The 22,288-nt window shown below is 26.1% G+C and overlaps 2 protein-coding genes across 7 annotated transcripts in view; both read left to right on the plus strand.

The window, feature by feature from the left end:
- The window catches only part of LOC127282758 (protein couch potato), a 47,513-nt gene extending 37,701 nt beyond the window's left edge, over nt 1–9,812 (plus strand). For all 4 annotated transcript variants that reach the window (XM_051307237.1, XM_051307236.1, XM_051307235.1 and 1 more), the window contains one exon: nt 769–9,812. In XM_051307237.1, the coding sequence (XP_051163194.1) occupies nt 769–801 (33 nt within the window). In that variant the 3' untranslated portion in view covers nt 802–9,812. The remainder of the gene's footprint in view (nt 1–768) is intronic.
- Nucleotides 9,813–11,064: 1,252 nt separating this feature from the next.
- Nucleotides 11,065–15,984, plus strand: LOC127282754 (S1 RNA-binding domain-containing protein 1). 3 transcript variants are annotated; one of them, XM_051307228.1, is made up of 5 exons: nt 11,279–11,427; nt 11,917–12,005; nt 12,279–13,001; nt 13,304–14,884; nt 14,943–15,984. In XM_051307228.1, the coding sequence occupies exons 2-5, from the start codon at nt 11,979–11,981 to the stop codon at nt 15,699–15,701; spliced, it is 3,090 nt and encodes a 1,029-aa protein (XP_051163185.1). In that variant the 5' UTR covers nt 11,279–11,427; nt 11,917–11,978; the 3' UTR covers nt 15,702–15,984. The 3 variants fall into 3 exon arrangements, with proteins under 3 accessions (XP_051163187.1, XP_051163185.1, XP_051163186.1); XM_051307229.1 differs by having other exon boundaries at nt 11,281–11,427; nt 11,863–12,005; XM_051307230.1 differs by lacking the exons at nt 11,917–12,005; nt 12,279–13,001 and having other exon boundaries at nt 11,065–11,427.
- Nucleotides 15,985–22,288: the final 6,304 nt, after the last annotated feature.

The raw sequence follows: 22,288 nt of genomic DNA on the forward strand, positions 1-22,288 counted from the left end.
ACATTTTTGTATTTAATAGCCTTTTTTTTTAATTTATACAGCCACATTCCATTATTAGGAATTTGAATTATTTTATCCATTTCCATTTCCCTAAAATATGTGTAAATAAGTGTTACACAAATAGAACAAAAATTACCAGAAAGGAAAAAAAAATTATAACAAAAAAAGAATTGAAGAATAATTCTCAAGAATTTATGCATGAATATTATGCAATTTTTATTTTAAAAAAAAACTGTGAATATTAGTGCGATTAATAACCCGTGTATATTTTACAATTAATGAAATATTTTCAGAAATTATGAATTTTTATAGCACTCTTCAAAAATTTTTGTTTCTGTAATAAATTATTAATTTCTTGCAACTCATATTTCATTTAGATTCAGCTTTTTTTTATAAAATTAAATTAAAGATCACTTAATGCATTGATATTAAATAGTAATTAATCAATTTAATAATTCAAGTTTTAAAAGCTCTGCTTGAATATTTTATTTAAATCCGATCTAAATTTCATTTGCAAATTAAATTCTTGTGACCTCAATATTAAGCACCTTTTTTTAAAAGAATAATGTAGTCGAATAAATATAATTAAATTTGATCAAGTTAAATTTGACATAAATTCGAAAAAAAAAAAACAAAATCCTAGTTTCTTAAAAAATGTGCTTCTAATGTTGATCGAAAAATTTCCATTCGAAAATAAATTTTAAAAAATTTAATCTCAACAATATTATTAAAATTATTTTTTAATGACTGAGTGTTTCCTTTTTTCAGGGATCAAAGGGAGAAGAAAACGGGCAACCTTAAAATCGACATCAACGGGATGTAATTTATAAATATTCCAAAGTGAGCCTGCTTTTTTGTGATTTCAAAATCCGAAGAAACCAAATCGTCTAATATATAAATATATAAATATATATATATGAAATCGACAACGACAAAAACCAATAAAGAAAACGAAGGAAAAAAACTCATTACAAAGGCTAAAAATAAGAACAATCAGAAACGGACAAAAAAAAAGAAGAGTTTGGAGTCACTAGGAAAAAATTTTGCGCATTCGGAGCAACTTAATTCGTGACTTCTCTCGTAGAGAGGGGGAGGGGGAATGGGGATATTGCTGATAAATTTAGGTATCTAAACCTATATATTTTTTAATCGAATAAACGCCAGCCGATTATTTATTTTCAACGACGAATTAAAATATATAATAGAAAATTGACGGACGACCAAATTTTCGAAAAACATCGACCTGAATCTATTCTCGCTGGTCTGCTTTTTGAGTGCGCATAATATAATAATAAATATAGGTATATAGGTACATTATTTATTAATTCGAATCTCATTATTCTCGTCAAGGCTATTATTGTTTCTTTTTTTCGAAACGATATACAATTTTTTAAAAATTTTTTTATTATAACTGTCGTCCTATATGGTCTTAATGGACCGGATAAAAAAAAAAAAATTCGTTTGTATGTAAAAAGGCACTGTTAAACTCACAACACCCGCACCACGTCGTATAACACTCTTATTATCGAATTGTAGGTAAATCGAGTATCTGATTGCGCAGTAAAGCACGCGTATTACGAATTTTTTCTTAGAGATACGCCTCCTCTTTGTTCTTCTCTTAAAAAATAATTCTTATTCACAAAAATGTTCCATTTTGAAAGAATTAAATTTTTTTTTAATAATTCATAAAATAAATAATTATCGAAAAAAGTAGCAATATTTCCTTTGCGCTATGGGAAAAGGATTTTTTTTTTTTAGTCATTAAAGTAATTCTGTAATAAATTTTTACGAGGGGATTGTATTTTCTTTTAATTAAGAGCTAAAGAGAGAGAAAAGAAAGAGGCGAATCTCTCTGTATATTAAAAAAAAAAATATCGTGCGAAATGCACGCTTAGAAGTGATATTATCGAAGGAAAGTGATTTTCTACTATCTGCCTATAGAAAATACGCGTGCGAAATTGGAGAAAAAAAAATTAAATAAAACACGAACAGCAAGCTTAATACCAAAGGTGCCCTACTAAGAAAACATGTATTTACGTTTTATCATCTGCAATCGTGAAGGCGAAATATCTTGTTAAAGAGAATTTAATTGTCATAGGAAAAAAAAAAAGAGCGTGGGTGAGTGAGAAAATTAAACGCGAGAACGAGAGTTAAGAAAGAGTATTAAAAAAAAAGTAATAATTGTATAACGAATGCAAACATATCAATAGGATAAGAATCCTTAGTGAAAAATTTAAAGTATAAAATAGTAAACTTATATCGTAACAATTTGTCTCTAATAATACGATATATATATTATATATTATATATATATATATAGGTGTGCCCCGTGTGCTAGAACGACAGCCAACTCGGCACGTAATTTGCATAAGTGCCTTCCTGTTGGTCAAGTCTGTACCATAAGTTACTTCATAATGTCAATGTCGATCCGACTTTAATCCGACCCCCGATTTTTCATCTAGCGAAACAAATTTCGATTTCTTCTCTCCCCCCTCCAAAAAAAGTCAATTTTTAATTATTCAATCGAAAAATTAAAAAATCTATTTAAAAACGAAATTTAAAAAAAAAAAAAATTTCTTAACAATATAAGGAATTAAAAAATATTTGAAAACTTATCAAAAAGGAGTGAATTTCTTTTTGATTATATTTTGTTTTTGTTTTCCTGATTAGAAAAAAAAAATGAGGAAATAAATTACTGGGCATTTATTACACGCATCCGCAATTAGTAACGACGAAAAATAACGATGCTGTGGTAGTTGAGTAATTAATCGTAATACGCCGACAAGAACTTCTTCTCATTTTCTCTCTCTCTCTCTCTCTCTCTCGACATTGTCGAGGGAGAAAAATAACTGAAAAATGAATCTCTTGGTGTTTTAGCACGTTGGTGTAAAACAAAGAGAAAACCAGAAAATCCGAACTTCCCGACTTTAATACCGTCCCTGAGAGGTGAGATTCTCAAATTTCCCGGTCGATTTTAGGGGATTCTTTCCACTTAATTTTGTCTCTTCTTCTTCTTTTAATTGAAATCTCATTTTTAGATGTTTAAGACAATTTTCCTTAGATATGATAGATAAATTCGATCATCAAATTAAAAGTTTTTAATTTTGAAAATTTTTGAATTTTAATTCCAATTTATGTGAACCTTTTTATTTTATTAATTTATAATTAAAATAGATTAATTTTAATTCGATATATTCTAAGGGAAAAAAATTGAAGGATAAATTAGAAGACGAAAAAAGAATGGTATTAGAAAGAATTTTTATGAGGAAATGGTTGTAGAACTTGTACAAGACACGAATCCACTTTTGATTCGAGTTAAACTCACGCTATACGAGAGAGCGAGAGAGATATCGAGAAGTTGATAGGAAAGAAAGGAAGGAAGGGCACGTACAAATGCTTGACTGTAACCGTTACAGAGTAATATAATTATCCTCGGAGAGCCGTAAACGAGTCCGCGGTCCATCGTTCTGCTTTCTTTTTCGATTCTTTTCCCTCGCGTCGACGCATCGACGTTTTCCTGTTCGACACGGTAAATTTAGACGTTTTACTCGGTCTTTGATTTCTGCGTTTTAAACCGCAATTTTAATTGAAGCAACATTCCTTTCGTGAAAAAGAAGTTTAAATGAAAACATTTCCAAATACAAAAAAAAAAAGAATCGAAGAAAAGAGTGAAAGTAGGAAGATAAAATTTTTCAACTTATTTCAAGGATAAAAAATACTAAAATAATTTGATAGACATTTTTTTTTATATCGAAAATAATAACAATTTGTTGCAGTGTGAATAACCGAAGCGCGCAGCTTCAATTTCACGCAATGTTGAATTATCCGGTCTAAATATTTTTGTTCCTTAACTACATTCATTGTACAATTTCCTCCTTTAATCACCGCGCGAAAAAAAAAGTTAATTCGTCGCCAAGTCGCGGATATGCTCCTGATTGGATTAATTCCACGTTTTAAACTTTAAAAAAACCATTCTCAAAAATAGATGTTTTATATTTAAAAATAATCCTTTTTTTCCATATCAAAAAATTGAATATCAGAGAAAAATTAGAAACAGGTCAATTTTGAAAATCAGCGATGTAATAAATTTTTAATATCGCAGCGCATAAATTCGTTTAATATCGCTTTATTAACATAAAATCGCGTGTTTGGTAACTTTGAAAAATAGAAATAATAGAAGAAGAAAAAAAAACACCTTCGTGACGATTACGAAACGAGTCACAAGCCGCAATGCAGCTTTAATATCGCGTGATTCGACATTCTAGGGATTTTATCGTAGTTGGGTCGAAGAATCGATACTGAGCGGGGAAAAAAAAGTTTCTCGCGTCGGGGTGCAGTGTTTAAAGTGCTTTTTACCGCTCCAAAAAAAAAAAAAAGAACAGAAAACAAAAATTCTACAAACGGGTCGAGAAAAGAAAAAGTTATAGGGCAAAAGAAAATGATTTGGTGAAAAAAACTTTAATATTTAAAAAACAAGATTGAAAAATTCACAGAAATCAATTCCAAAAAAAGAAAAAAAAATTGTTAGAAAATTAAATTACCAAATCATCTCGGCCTTAATCATTATGCCGAAATTCAGAACTGCTTAAAATTTTCGGTGGAACTGATGAAAAAAAAAAACATATCAACTAGCAAATTTGTTAAATTAGAAATATTTGTTACCTACTTATTTCGAATCTAGTGAATATAAAAACTAAAAATTATTATAAATGTTTGGAAAGTGTACCAAAATAAAAAAACTAATATTATAGTTCTGGCGTGAATTTTCAGCAGAGCTTATCAAATTCTCTGAGTATTTAATAAATCAATATTCAGTAAAAATTACAAAGAAAAAAAAATAAGATTCATTGGAATCAATAGGTTGATTTGAAGTGCTTTATAAGTGAAACTAATTCATATCAATAGAAGTACGCTATTATATACATATATATTATATATATACATAGAATGGTATTTGCGTAAAAGTATTAGAGTTATATACATACATGATAATATATATGTATATATAAATATATATATATACAAGAAAAAAAAATCACGATTCGTGAAAAAAAAGTGTGTAAGATGTTGCGTATTCACATAAACAGAAGAGAGAACTAAAAAAAAAAAGATAAATAAAAATTTCTCATGTCAATCAGATATTTTGTACCGTATCTAGAGTATAGGTTTAACTACTCTGTTTCTTTTATATAACATTATTATATATATATATATAAATAATATATTATTATTAATATTAATACGCTGAATCATGCAATACACGCATACACCCATACACGCGCGAGAACAACTCTTTATAATACTTACAAAAACTTAGAACGTGACTATGATAATTTCGCGTTAAGAACGTCAGGCGAGCTTAATTTAAGACTTAGGGGGAACTTTTCGAGGGAAAACTGTGTTGTTGTACGAAAGCAAGCTAGGATAAAATATATATGTTTAAAAGAGAGAAAATTTTTTCACATCAAATGTCACTTTTCTTTTTAACAATTTTGAAATTTTTTTTTTTTTAATCATTTTTATATCTTTACACAAAATTAAAATTAATTTAGAATTATACATTAATTATAATTTTTAAATCGTTTATAAATTATTAAAACTAAAATATTGTGCAATAAAAATAATATTTCGATAAGTGTGACAATTTTCCTCTTTAAAACGATGTCAACGAAGGTGGAAAGAAAAAATTTAAAAAAAAACAATTAAAGCAAATCACCAAAGATTGTCAATATTGATCCAAAGACAAAGGCACCTCACAAACATTTTACTAATAAAAAAATCAGCTGTGAAATGTTATTTAAAAAAAAATAAAGAAAAAATAAAACATTCGTTGACGGATCGTAATAGGTTGTATTTGTAAGTCCAAGTGAGTTTTGCGAGTACTTTGAAAGTAAATAAATATAATTCGTCGCCTTTATATTGACTGTAAGCAAAAAAGACATATCGAAAGAAATTCATCATATCCTACATTTAAGAGTAAAAAAAAAAAAAGAATAAAATAATCTTAAATTTTTTAATGTGGACTGACGCATTTTTTTGTTTATATATAGAAAAGAAACGATTAAAGAATTATATATAAACTATATAAATATAATATCTGTACTGTGTTTTATAGAATAGTAGAAATTAGTTTATAAGATGAATTTAATTAACGAAAGTATTTGTCTAATAAAGTCCACATTGAAAAAAAGGGTCTCGCCTTGTTAATAATGTTACTTGTTACTTTCTCTCTAGATATTTATTCTTCTTCTCGAGAAACGTTTAAGTACAAATTAACAAGAATATTGTGCAAAAAAAATAGTACTTGATGTAAAACTCAATCTTAAAGAAGAAGAAGAGTATTTAGAGAGGGGAAAAAAAACGAGGAAAGTGTCATCACCCGTCCCACGCAGACACGCTTGAATTTATCACAAAGCGTAACTATTACATTGCTATATATAAATATATATTCTAGATTATAGAAATAAAACCTTTCAATAATAATTTCATATAGTTGAAAGGAGAAAAAAAAATGGATCAATTTGCTATACACTTGAAACTTTGTTTCTGGTTACGCTTTTCATTTTCCAGCGATTCTGCAGATTTTTGTACTTAGCATTCATCTGTTAATAAATAGAGCGTACCAAATATGAGAGAATGACTGAATTTTGTTTGTGAGGAAAAATTCGAATGAGAGAGAAAGAGAGAAAAAGAGAGCCTCAATTATGACGCATGATTTATTTTATTATAATCTAAAGAAATCAATAGCTGACCTTAATTATCAAGTTTATTTGAGGTAAATTTAATTAAATAATTAAATTAAAAATTTTATATTGTTAATTTTTATTGTAAATATTATATTGAATTATTGTAACCTCAATTATTACATGTAATTTAGGTCAAATTTTTCTATAAAATTTATTATTACCGTAGGTTATTGAGAACTGAAAATATATGAATAAGATAAGTGGAATTTCTCAACATATAACTACGTCTTGTAATTACGGAGAATCTTCCGCACTTGTGATCAACGATAATGAAACTTATATATATATGAAATTCTGGAAATTTAATTTTACTGATGATTTTTTTTGTGGGGGAAATTCATTATAGAAATGAAATTTTGTAAAATTAAAATTAATTCATTAATGCAATTTGAATTTAATTAAAATTTACTAATTTCATTTGTACTTAAATTGGCTTCTTTAAAAAATTTGTTAATTTTTTTTGGAATATTAAAAATATATCATGCGTCAATTTTTTTCTATTTGGTATTTATAATATATTTTATATGTTTTTGTGAATTTTGATCGACGTGTCTGCGTGATCGATTATATATCGACAGAATGTTCTCAAAAAATTGATTGCAACATGCGAATCACTTTAATTGTTTTTTAATATTATAATTTTATGGCAAAAATACATTCGAAAAATTTCATCGAAGACTTTATAAGGAAAAAAATATTACAATTTTTGTCCAAAATGCACGATAAATTATTTAAAGAAGAAAATAAATTAATAAAAAAAAAGGGACAAATTTTTAGAGAAATGGAGACTTTAGAATGAAAAATTATGGCTATTTAGAGAAAAAAAAATTATATATAACAATTGTTTATCATTTTAAGTGTTACAAGTCGAAAGGCCATTTAATATTTTTTTTTTAAATCTTTTTTTTTTTTGGCGCTTTCGAATATTTACAATGATTCACAGTGATCAATCGATTTGTCGAGAGCTCGACCACTTTTTTACAAGAATCTTACCGACCAATAATTATTTAATAATCATACTGAATTAATAGAAGAATGCAGCTACTTTTTGCATGAAAGTATCGAATGCTTAATGTTAGCAATTAACTTAATTTACGAAGAATGTTGTACGTTTAGTAGAGAATTGGAATATATGTGAATATTATAATTAATAATGAAATGTATTAATCCGTTTGTGGATTTTTACAAGAAAAAAAAAAAAAAAAAAAATGAAGGTGTAGCAAATGAAAGTAGAAGAGATTATGAAAGTATTGTCAATTGTAGGGTTCTCAGATTGAATTTGGTATGGGCGCGTTTAATGAAAAAAAAATGAGGGCCAACGATATATGTTTCATTATACACACACATACAACCACACAGATACAAATTTAATCACACAAACACTTTTCCTATATTAAAAAAGAAAACGATTCTGAATTTTTGAATAGTAATAAAATAAATTACTGTCATCTAATATTTTATTTATAAACATTTTTATTTATAATATACACAAAAAATAAATTTCTTCAAAGTATATTTATTACAGAATTGTTTTCTTTTTTTGGGGGGGGGGACTTTTTACAGCGAGTAATTAGTATTTCTTGAACTAATTTTTGATGTAATCGCGGATAATTCGTATAAAGCAGAGAACCAGTAAAACTAGTTACAGCTTTTTGTGTGAGGTTATTGTGATATTTAAATAATAACTTTTCAGTAGCGATCAGCGTCGAAGAAAATCTTATATATATATTATATACACATACACACATACACAATGTCCCGAGACAAAATTCTTGAAAACTCGAAGAATTGCAAAAAAAAAAATCAATCTTTACATTCTCTTAATTATAATTATAATTCATTTATTTACAATATTTTAATTTCTAAGTATTTGTATATAGAAAACACATACTCGTGCATTAATATATTTTCTTAATTTATTTATTAATTTATATCTTTTTATCAAAAAAAAGCGGCATTGAAAAGGTGATTTTTTAAGTATTAGTTTATAATTATTTTAACTGTGTTTCAATTATTTTGTTTAAAATAGTTGTTTTTAATTAATATTTTGTCAATTGTAAACTTTAGTTCAACCGTAGACGTAGTTTACTTTCTTTTTAATTTAAAATATATTTATTAAAATAAAAAAAAAACCAAAATTGTTCTTTGTAGTGATTGTCGATAAGTATATCGAATTTTTGTGTTGGGACACTAATACTAAATGTATACATAAATAGAGAGTGGCGGTAAAAAAAAATATTCGAAAAAACATAGAAAAAAAAAAAAAAAAATGAAAGTAGGAACGAAGTTTTGACAATCTGAGGCTTCGTCGAGTGGATACTATAAACATTCTAAAAACTGAGCAAAAATTTCTTTAAAAAAAAAAATTCTATTTTACAAAGTTTCAAAACAAGGGCATTGTGAATACTCTGAAATTCGAAAGAAATTTCTTACTCAATCCGAATTTGATGCAAAAAAAAAAAAAAACTTTGTATTATGGAAATAAATGTATATTTACAAAAAAATAGTTAAATACAATATTTTTAAAAATTGTTAGAGCTTCATATAAATGGCAATTTTTCAGAAATTTTTAGATTTTTCATTACATAACTTAATAAAAAAAAAAAAAAGAAAAACTTTTGTCGTAGAAAAATAAAAATTTGCTCAATTTAAGGAATGTTTTAATCGTGTCATTTTAATCCGTCCAATCCGCCTCACAACGCGAGGCATTGCACAAACTTGTGCATATTTGCGGGACTACCTAAAACATATCATCATATGTAATTATATATAATACTATTTAAAGAAAAAGAATTAAGCAATAAGATTTTGCCCGTAAGTAAAATAAGTAAAATAAAAAAAAAAATCATATCATACGTGGAAGGATTAGCTTATATAAATATATAAATATATATAATATATAAAAAAAACTTCGTCGTTGTCAGGCGTTAAATTACTATGAATTATTATGATTATTATTACAATTATTATATTATGATTATTATTACCATTATTAGATTGTGAAAGAATTTTCGGGTTCTAAGCGAAATTTGAAAATAATAAAAATGAGAAAAATATATATATACATTCTATTTGTTTTTTTTTTCAAAAACCTTTCATTTAATTTTATATTTTAGTGTTTAATTATTGATTTTTAATTGACATTTTTGGTTTTAATATAATGTAGTTTATAGTTTAATTACTTTTAATATATAAATTAATTAATTAACTAATAAGCGGAAATTCAATACTATTTTTATTTTTTTATGATTTCAAATAAGCGCGCCTCTAACTTACATAAAATAATTCAAAATATTACAAATCTATACGTAAGTTACGTTTTCCCGCGTACTTCTCTCGTTCTTTTGTTTATAGTCTTAATCGTCTTAATTTTGAGACGCATGAAAATCCCCTAAACTTCATATAACAGAAATGCCATTTGACAGAAATTTATATAACAGAAATTTCATTGGACAGAATATTTATATGGCAGACAATTCATATAAAGGCCTAAGCAGAATAGATTCTTGAACGGGAACGCAATCGTAAACGGAAACGTAAGAATGAGTAAGAGAAGGATAACAAATATCTTTATTCTTTTCTCACTCATTCTTACGTTTCCGTTCACGGTTGCGTTCCCGTTCAAGAATCTATTCTGCTTTGGCCTTAACAGACTTTTCATTGGACAGACGTTTGATTGGACAGAATTTTTATCGAACAGAAATATCACTTAAGAGAAATTTTATCTGACAGAATTTCCATTCAACAGAACATAAGTATAGCAGAACTCTAATTGGTCATAATTTAACTTTTGCATCATACATTCTCATCCCTGCTATATTTTTAACTTGTCGGTAAAGTAGACGTAGAGGTCAGTAGTTGCTATTTCTTTCTCGCGCCAAAGTTTGAATATTAAATAATAAAACTAATATTTTATTTCATTATTATTATTGATAATGAATACCGAATCATTATAAATAAATAAAATATTAGTTTTATTATTTAATATTCAAACTTTGGCGCGAGAAAGAAATAGCAACTACTGACCTCTACGTCTACTTTACCGACAAGTTAAAAATATAGCAGGGATGAGAATGTATGATGCAAAAGTTAAATTATGACCAATTAGAGTTCTGCTATACTTATGTTCTGTTGAATGGAAATTCTGTCAGATAAAATTTCTGTTAAGTAACATTTCTGTTCAATAAAAATTCTGTCCAATCAAACGTCTGCCCAATGAAAAGTCTGTTATATGAATCGACTGCCGTGTAAATATTCTATCCAATAAAATTTCTGTTATATAAATTTCTGTCAAATGGCATTTCTGTTATATGAAGTTTAGGGGATTTTCATGCGTCTCTTAATTTTGTAGTGTTATACTTTAATCACTTAAAATAATTAAAATAAATAAAATTCTAAAGATACTTCAAAGTTTTATATTTTAAATTGGTACTGGAAATTAAATTTTAAAATGGCTTATTACCATGATTATTACAACGATTACGACTTTTACGATGATGTCTTCGATCTCTACTTCGATGATTTCGACAATTATTTCAACGACGATTCTGAAGATCAAATATTTAATATATATTTAAATAACTGTGAAGAAGATTTTGGACATCGTGCAGAAGCTTATAGAAATATAAAAATGGCTGAAAGAAAGAAAAATCGAAAACGAACAAAAGCTGAAGCAGATCAGGTAACCTAACCTATATTTATATTATGATTTTGAAACAAAATTCAACAGGTTGTTTATTTATCAATATTTTCTGTGATTTTCTTAATCTTTTTGATTACTACCTATTTAATTTATAAAAGTATGAATAATAAAGATGCAAATTCTTTTTATATTACGTTATTACCGTTGATTTTTCATATTTCGAATACGTAAATAATAATTTATGTATGTTTGTTTGTATCAAAACAAAAAACTAGAAGAGATTTTTTTAGAAACATTTTTGAAGAAATTATACTAGTGTTTCTGTTAAAAAAAACAGTTTTTAAACATTGTGATAAAAAAAAATTAATTTATCATTGTTAATGGTGATTTGAGGGAAAGGAACAATAAAATTAATTAGATTAAACAATAAAGGAATTTAAAACTGAAATATTATACTTTGAGATAATCCGTTAGCTGTTGTAGATAACGACATCGGATACTAATTTCCATCATAATTATAATCTGTAGATAAGAAACAGTCCACAAGAAACAATAGTGATCATCAGACATTTTTAACTCATTTATATAGAATGGGTTGCATTTTTTCACGTAAGCAGGTGAACATTTTATTATTTTCTACAAATTTTTAATTTTCCAATTATTAATAAATATTATATTAATTATAAAATGAATTTTTATAATTATATACTTTAACCACTTTAACTTTGCTTTGTATTAAAGAACAAAAAAACAATTGAAGCTCCCGATTTAAGAACCAATCGGTTTTTGAATCGGGAGCTTCAATTGTTTTTTTGTTAAGTAATTAACAATTAAAGTAATCACTTTTATTAATTAATTACTTAAATTAATTAAGTATAATAATATTTAAGAAAACGCGAAAATCAAGGAGAGATATAGAAAAACCTTCTGTATCTACTTGGATAGATAATACAAGATGTTCAACTTCCAATCAATCTCAAAGATCTGTCTTAAATTTTGCAAATCAACAACAAAAATCAATTATTACATCTCAAATAACAACTGAAATTAACAAATATCCAAAACAATCGATATCTGTTATACCAGATAATAAAATATTTTCAACTTTAAAGCAACCTGAAAGTTCTGGATCAAATTTTTTAAAACAACAGACAATTCAAAGAACAGTTATTTTACCTCAAACAACTTTTGAAATTAACAAATATCCAAAACAATCGATATCTGTTATACCAGATAATAAAATATTTTCAACTTTAAATCAACCTGAAAGTTCTGGATCAAATTTTTTAAAACAACAGACAATTCAAAGAACAGTTATTTTACCTCAAACAACTTTTGAAATTAACAAATATCCAAAACAATCGATATCTGTTATACCAGATAATAAAAAATTGGCAACTTGGAATCAACCTCAAAGTTCTGGATTAAATTTTGCAAAACAACAGCCAATTGAAATACACAGTTCACCTCAAATAAAAAAAGAAGTTTCAAATTATTATAAAACTTTAAAAAAACAGGAAATATTTCAATGTAATTTACAATTAAAGTCTTCCAACGAAGAGAATTTGCAAAACAATAATATTATCATAGAAACACCTTGGATAATTGATAACGTTAGTATATCTTACAAGTTATCCTAATGTTTTGATTCAACAATTTAAAATTAATAAATTTGATTAATAATAATAATAAAAAAACTTATAATAATACACTTTCATTAAATTCAAGTTCTAAAAAATTCTCTTCTAGTATTTTGAACAAAAAATTAATCATTTATTAAATAAAATAATTTTTTTAAACAAATCACTTTTGAATTAGTCAATTTTTGTTTGTTATTAATTTATTTGTTATTATTTATTTGTTAGTAATTTAATTTAATTTGGTATTTTTTCTGAATTTAATTCAAATTTTTTAGGCACAAAGCACTGACGATTCAACCGAAGTCGAAGAAAGTGATTTAAATCTAAATATTCATGGTTTACCATGTATTGAATGGACTGATGCAGAATATATCAGCGATGTTGGAAATATTAGATATCGAATTGCGAACAATATTGTTGAACTTTTTAAAGAGGACAACACAATACCCTTTATTGCAAGATACAGAAAAAATATGACCGGTGGAATGGAAGCTGAAGAACTTAGAACAATCAGAGAGCTTTATGATCGAGCCAAAATAATTAGACACAAAGCTGCGACAATTATTAAAACTATTGATAAACAGGGAAAATGGACACCCGATATTCACGCTGTTGTTAAATCAACAAAATCACTTAATGATTTGGAACATATTGCCTCAATGTTTAAAACAACAAAACGTTCTTTAGCCGAAAAAGCACGAGAACTTGGTTTGGAACCTGTAACAAATGCCGTTATTCAAGGTCAACAACTTCCAAATTTATATACTTTAATTAATCCAATTAAAGATGGATTAAAATCAGTGAATGAAGTAAAGGAAGGCATTGTTCATATTTTATCGGATTTAATCAGTAAAGATAAAACATTATTTGAGAAAATTCGTGAATTACGTAAAGTAACACAAATTCAAATTGAAGTCTCTGAAGGAAAAGCGGCAAAAGAAGAAGCTGCAAAAATTAACAAAGGTATTCCTGAAGAAAAAAAATTTAAAGGAGGAAAGAAAAATTTCGATTCTCAAAAATATGAGATATATTACGATTTTAAATCTAATGAAAATCATATTAAATCATACCAAATTCTAGCAATAAATCGAGGAGAATCGGAGAAATTTCTTCAAGTAAAAATTTTAATTCCCGATTCATTTGAAAGAGATTTGAAAAATCATGTATTAAATCTTTATCAAAAATCAGTGCGTTGTACACAAATGCATCGTGAATTAATTCACGCTGGTTATGATTATTCATATAAAAAAAGTATTAAACCAGCAATAGCGCGACGTTTTAGAAATGAAATGAATGAAAAAGCTGAAATTGCATCAATTGAAGTGTTTGCGACAAATTTGAAACAATTAATACTCACTCCTCCATTTAAGGGTAAACCAGTGTTGGGTATTGATCCGGGATTTTATCATGGATGTAAACTTGCAGTTGTATCGGAAAATGGTGATGTTATTAAAACAAAAACAATTTTTCCTCACAGTGGACGTGTTAAGGAAGCTGAGAAAACAATTATTTATTTAGTTGAAAAATTTGAATGTACATCTGTTGCTTTGGGAAATGGGACTGCTTGTCGTGAAACAGAAAAATTCTTATCCGATTTAATAAAGTCTAAGGCTTTTGGACATTTGGAAGTTTCATTTACTATTATCAATGAAGCAGGAGCGAGTATTTACAGTTGTAGCGAAGAAGCAAAAAAAGAATTCCCTGATATGGATCCAAATCTAATTTCGGCAGTTTCAATTGCAAGAAGATTACAAGATCCCCTTGCCGAGTTAGTTAAAGTAGAACCAAAACATTTGGGAGTTGGAATGTATCAGCATGATGTTCCCGAAAAACAATTGGATATCACTCTTAATTCCGTGAGTTTTAATTATAAATTATTTTTAAATATTCTTCTAAATATTTTTTTTATTTTAGGTTGTAACTGAAGCTGTAAGTTTTGTTGGTGTTGATGTAAATACAGCATCTCATTGTTTATTGAGGAAAATTGCTGGTTTAAATGCATTAAAAGCAACGAATATAATTGATTGGAGAAAAAAAAATGGAAGTTTCACTAATCGTGTTCAACTTTTGAATGTGAAAGGAATTGGAAATAAAACTTATGAGCAGTGCGCTGGATTTATAAGGATTGTACCTGAAACTGCTCTTGTTTCTGGAAGTAAGTCTAAATTAAGTAAACCATTAAATAATTTAGATCAAACATGGATTCATCCTGAATCTTATGATATTGCGAATAAAATTATTCAATTTTGTCACTCTAATATTAATGATTTTGGTAAGGAAACTTTTATTAATTGTGTAAAGACACAAACAAATTTGGCGTTTGGAAATTTAGCTAAAAAATTTTCAACTGACGAAGAGACAATTGAAATAATTGTGAAAGGTTTAACGTCAACGAAAGGTTATGATATAAGATCAAAATTAAATAAACAAGTTTTTAGAAGTAGTTTAACTACACTTGATAGTCTTAAAGCTGGTTCCACTTTAAATGGAGTGGTGAGAAATGTGACTCATTTTGGAGCATTTGTTGATACGGGTGTTTCTCGTGATGGTTTAATTCCTAATAAATATATGAAGGGTATAACTTTAGGAATTGGTCAATCAGTTGAAGTCAAAGTACTTTCAGTTGAAAAAGAAAGAAACAGATTTGCCATCGAGTTAATTAAAGTTAATTAAAGCAGGCTGTATTTTTTTACAAGACTACCAAATATTTTTAAGTTTACTTAAGTTTCGTTTAATGTAAAAAAACAGTGTTTTTAAAAAATGTTAAGATTATTTTAAAACTGTTTTCCAGTGTGATTTTGTTTAATCGCAAGAACCAAAATATCTAATATTAATTATAAGATATTTAAATAAGTTTGTTGAACTATATTTTTCTTCTTAAAAAAAAATAAATAAATTATACAAGAGTTGTATAATATTTTTGTATGAAATGACAATAAAGTTGTATAAAAAATAATTCATGAAGATTTTGTGAAAATTGAATTTCAAAAATTATTTTAACTTCAGTAGATAATATAGAAATATAATTGAAACATTGGATTATGCTGCCATCTATAAAATTCGATTTTTTCATTAATCTGAGAAATAAAAAATTTAATAATAAATAAATATTGTTTATTCTTTAGGAACATAACAAAATATTGTTAAATTCGAGCAATTTACTAAATTATTATAATTTTTTTTTTCTATTTTTCTTCGATTTTTAAAAACTTGATTTTTACAATAAAATAAACAATAAATAATATATTTTTTATAAGAATCAATCTAATTAGATTTGTTTTTAATATCGAAGAAAAAAATTTCTGTTTATAAAATGAAAAATAAAGTAAGTTTTTCAATTTTAAAAAGTCTGAAAGAGTGAATTGAATCATAAAAAATGAAAACTGTCTCATATATGGTTTCTATTATTATTCAATGAAACTACTTATAAAGTGCTTTCTTTCGTAATATAAAGAGAGGGATGATATATAGAAATCAATAATACACGAATCATTCTCTCTATATAAGAAATAATTCATATTCTCAGGCATTTCATTTCCCTCCCAAAATTATATTTAAGGGTAAATAATTTAATTTTAATTTTTACCTAACAAATTTTTTATGATTTCAATTTTTATTGCAACTATGATCAGATTTGTATTTATAAATAACAAGTAAATATTTTTCAAATAACTACAATTCCTATTAAATTAGAATTGTCCAATTGGTATAATATAATGAAATTCCAACGATCGTCGACACGGCGTCGCGACGCCGACAATTCCGCATTTCTTAAATTATATATGATGATTTGCCTACACGATAAATAATTTTTGTAAATATTTATTACAATTGATTATTCAAGAAATTTGAAAAAAAATTCATTTTTTTTTAAACAACAATCTCGTTAGACTCTGTACTCTTTTGTAAATATTCTTATTATCGTGCTGGCTTCCTTAATAAGAATATGAATAAATTATATATATATTAAGAATTTTTGAGAGTATTTACATTTGCGTAACGCGCAAAAATCATGAATAATGGATTAAATCTGGTTAAATAATAAATTATCTTTAAGAAAGAAAATACTCGTTGAAAACATAATGCTCAAGAAATATCGTAAAAATATGATTTATATAATTAATTATTATGCTTTTCTCACAATTTTTTATTCTCGCAAAACACAATATAGAACGTTAATAAATCATTTTTAATTATCCAAAGTGCTTCAGAGCGTAAACAAACTTTGTCGTTTGAACTATACAGGGTGATTTTTATGTTCCGGACCCCCAAAATATCTTGAAAGGAAATAGTTTTTGAGAAAAATGTTGTATACAAAAGTTGTCAGGTTGAAAAAAATCTATTAAATTGAATAATTAAAAAACGGGCCCAGGGCCTTATGTGGGCCCTACAGACAAAAAAGTAAATTTTTTAAATGGAACCAAGTATTTTCAAACTCAGATTTTTGTAGCCAGTGATTTCCTCTTTTCAGACATGTGGTAACTTGTGGGCCCAAAGTTAAATTTGGGCCCAAAATTCGATTTTTTGTGGTTTTAAAGGTGATTTTAGTGTAACTTAGTACCAAGGGGTTTTCGGGGTCCCTGATTACGAATATGAAGTCAGTTTTTAAAAATTTTCAATAACGGACCCAAAATGACTAATTAAAAATGAAAAAAATTAAGGAAAATTATGAAACTTCATATTTTAGACTTATTTAGCCTTCTAATTGTTAATTAAATGTTACTTTTATTGCTTTTAAATTAGTATCATAAACCTTGGGGTAAAAAATAAGATTTTTACAAATTTTAAATTTATGGGCTTATAAGGCCCAAAATTCGTTTTTTTGTGATTTTAAAGGTGATGTTAGTGTGAATTAGTTCTAAGGGGTTTTTGGGGTCCCTGATTACGAATCTGAAATCAGTTTTTAAAAATTTTTAATAACGGACCCAGAATGACTGATTAAATATGAAAAAAATGAAGGAAAATAATGAAACTTCTTATTTTAGACTTATTTAGCCTTCTAATTGTTAATTCAATTTTACTTTTATTGCTTTTAATTTAGTATCATAAACCTTGGGGTACAAAATTAGATTTTTACCAATTTTAATATTTAGGGGCTTATAAGGCCCAAAATTAGATTTTCAGTAGTTTTAAAAGTTATTTTGTGTGACTTATTTCCAAGGGGTCTTTGTAGTCCCTGATTAAAAATCGGACATCAGTTTTTAAAAAATCAAAAAAGTGGACCCAAAAAGACTGATTAAAAATGAAAAACACTGAAAATTTTTTTTTTAATTTTCTCTATGTAATTTGCAACAATGTCCAAAAAATTTTGGCATTTTATTTAATACTTTCCTTACAATAAAAGTTTTAAAACGTGTCTTTTTTCAATTCTAAAGCAGAAAGTTTCCTTAAACTAAAATGACTCTTAAAACCACAGAAGATCCAATTTTAGAACCCATAAGCCCCCAAAATTTAAATTTGAAAAATAAACCAATCTTCCTTTTTGCCCCCAAAGGATAGTAAATTTAGAGCTGTGTAAAAGTAATATTAAGTTAACAAGTAAAATGCTAAATAGGTCTAAAATAATAAATTTCATAATTTTCCTTAATTTTTTTTATTTTTAATCAGTCATTTTGGGTCTGCTATTTTGAATTTTTAAAAACTGATTTTAGATTCGTAATCAAGAAGCTCGAAAACCCATCGGAACTAAGTTACAATAAAATGAATTTAAAACGTAATCAGGGAACCCAAAAACCCCTTAGAACTAATTTACACTAAAATCCCCTTTAAAACCACAAAAAATCGAATTTTGTTGATTAAAAATGAGTTTTAAAACAACTAAAAACAGAATTTTCAGCCTTATAAGCCCCTAAACATTAATATTAGTAAGAATCTATCAATTTTTTTTCCCTTAATGTTTATGATACTAAATTAAAAACTATAAAAGTAACATTGCATTAACAATTAGAAGGCTAAATAAGTCTAAAATAAAAAGTTTTATAATTTTCCTTAATTTTATTAATTTCTATGTCATTTTTGGTCCGCTGTTTTGAATTTTTAAAAATCGATGTCAGATTCATAATTTGGGACCCCGAAAACCCTTCGAAACTAAGTCAGACTAAAATTATTTTTAAAACCAAAGAAAATCTAATTTTGGGCCTTATAAGACCGTAAATATTAAAATTGGTAAAAATCTAATTTTTTACCCCAAGGTTTATGATACTAAATTAAAAGCAATAAAAGTAAAATTGAATTAACAATTAGAAGGCTAAATAAGTCTAAAATGAGAAATTTCATTATTTTCCTTTATTTTTTTCATATTTAATCAGTCATTCTGGGTCCGTTATTAAAAATTTTTTAAAACTGATTTCAGATTCGTAATAAGGGACCCCAAAAACCCCTTAGAACTAATTCACACTAACATCACCTTTAAAATCACAAAAAAACGAATTTTGGGCCTTATAAGCCCATAAATTTAAAATTTGTAAAAATCTTATTTTTTACCCCAAGGTTTATGATACTAATTTAAAAGCAATAAAAGTAACATTTAATTAACAATTAGAAGGCTAAATAAGTCTAAAATATGAAGTTTCATAATTTTCCTTAATTTTTTTCATTTTTAATTAGTCATTTTGGGTCCGTTATTGAAAATTTTTAAAAACTGACTTCATATTCGTAATCAGGGACCCCGAAAACCCCTTGGTACTAAGTTACACTAAAATCACCTTTAAAACCACAAAAAATCGAATTTTGGGCCCAAATTTAACTTTGGGCCCACAAGTTACCACATGTCTGAAAAGAGGAAATCACTGGCTACAAGAATCTGAGTTTGAAAATACTTGGTTCCATTTAAAAAATTTACTTTTTTGTCTGTAGGGCCCACATAAGGCCCTGGGCCCGTTTTTTAATTATTCAATTTAATAGATTTTTTTCAACCTGACAACTTTTGTATACAACATTTTTCTCGAAAACTATTTCCTTTCAAGATATTTTGGGGGTCCGGAACATAAAAATCACCCTGTATATTTTAATATCAAGTTGTTTCTTTCCTTTTCAAGAAATTATATATATTTTTAAAATTTCTTTCATTTAGAAAACAAAATTATTTATTTCAATTGCTATTTTTTCCAAAACATGTAAAAAAAGTTTTGTTTGTGACTGAATGAATTTTTACGATATGAATATTTATCACAATTGTAAAAAAAGTAAAGAAAAAGCAGTAAAAGCAGACGGAAGACAGTAAAGTTTTTTTTTACGTCGAAATTATTCGAGAAAAAAAATATAGACATAAAATAGCGAATTTTGATTTTAATTTTTGAGGTCACACATCTGGTTCTAAATAAAAAATCTCATTCTGTTCATGGTATTATTTATTTTTTTTTTTTTTTGTGGGAGAGTAAAAGTTTGAAAGTAAAGTTCTACTAATACAATCTGTCAATTTCACATTGTCGAATCTTCCTATCCCAAGAGAATAGAGAACACAAGATTGCTGGCGAGAATTCAGAATGAAAAACAGTAATAACTTGCGAATCCCAGTAGATATCTTAAGAAATTTCTCTATCTTTCGAAGAGAATTCTCAATTTAAAAATCTTTCAACATATATACTATATCTTATGAATTATATATTCTTTCAATCTAAGATTACTTATTTTATTTTCCGAATTTCTCACATAAAAGAGAATACTGTATAAATTACATTCACAAATTATTTAAATTATTAAAAATTCTTGTCATTTTTTTTTTTTCATATAACATATTTTCTAACTTGGGAAAAAACTTTTAAAGTTGCATCGCAACTTGTCAAGAAAAGTTACTTTTTCACCTTCAGAACTAACTTTTTTTTTCCAGAAACTTGAAACTATAGAAAAATAGTGTGGATCTTTTTTGAAATGAAATATTATTATTTTATTTCCATTTATATCTATGGACATTTTCACTTCTCTGTCTCTCTCTCTTGGTTAAATAATTGAAAGAAAAAAAAAGTAAAGCGAAAACGAACTTCTTTTCTTTTTTTTTTTCTTTTTAGAATTTCGATCATACATTTTTATGTCTCCCTAGTGCTCTCTTTATCTTTATTTAAAAAGAAAACATAAAATTTAAAGCCAATATTCATTTTTAAAATGGAAACAAAATTTTCTGTGTCAATTCGCGACAAAATTTTTATTATTAATATTTAATTACTCTTTAATTTTAGAGAAAAACAATTTATTTTTATGCGAATATATATTTTAATTATTGAAAATTTTTAGTTGTATTTTTTTCTAAAACATGTATTTTCTTTATAGTGGAAATTAACGCCGATAATCTATGTTACAGGATTTAAATTCGAATATAATGTAATGATAAAAAAAAGTGATATAATATTATAATATATAATGGTTGTTAAAATGACAGAATAATATAGAGACAGGGTGGATGCATCTAACTTTAGTAACGACGAGCCTCAGGTGAAAAGTTTGTCTGCGCGTCTAGTCTCGGGACAATAGAGAGACTCGTGAAACGGCGGAAAAAAGCAAGAATCTGAAAAGCGAATGGAAAATAAAGAAAAGGGTTGGTGTATACTTCAATGCCAAGGTTCGGACTCTCATCATGAACAAATTTTTTCCATACTAGCTAGACTCTAAATTTTAATCCAAATTTATGGAAAATTAAAAAAAATCACAAATTTTTCAATATTAATGGTAAGTTTCTCAATAATTATCCAATATTTGAAATAGCAAATTGAAAAAAAAATTAAATTTTCATTAAATTAAAAAGAAATTATAAGAGAAAAAATTGAAATTTTCAAAAAAAAAATTCTTAAGAGTTCTAAAATTCCGAATTTTATATGAAATTAATGAGATTTATTGAAGATATCTAATAATAAAATAATACGAATTTTTCTTTTACAGATGAATTGGAAAAAAGTAAATAAAATTGATTGAAGTTAATGCAATCGAAGAAATGTTATATCTTTTGAAAGAAACCGAATTGACGTATAAAAAGACATTCCGATAAAAGATATTGAGCTTTCTTTTGAAGTCGAGCATTCCGCTTTTGACAAAAGTTCACAATTATTTTATTAAATAATTTTAAAAATCTATTATTAATCTTAAAATTAAAAAAAAAATTCCATTGCCATTTTGATATAAAATTAATATAAAATGTAGTAATTAAATATATATTTTCTTTTACGTTGTAAAATTTTTAAACTTGATAAAAAAAATCTAGTTTGATTCTGATTAAATTTTTAAATTAAAAAAACTTTTGGAATTTTTCAATTAAAAATTTTTTAATTAAA

This window comes from Leptopilina boulardi, unplaced genomic scaffold (assembly GCF_019393585.1).
Source record: "Leptopilina boulardi isolate dan_hultmark-lab unplaced genomic scaffold, ZJU_Lbou_2.1 LbouV2_302, whole genome shotgun sequence".
Taxonomy (NCBI): domain Eukaryota; kingdom Metazoa; phylum Arthropoda; class Insecta; order Hymenoptera; family Figitidae; genus Leptopilina; species Leptopilina boulardi.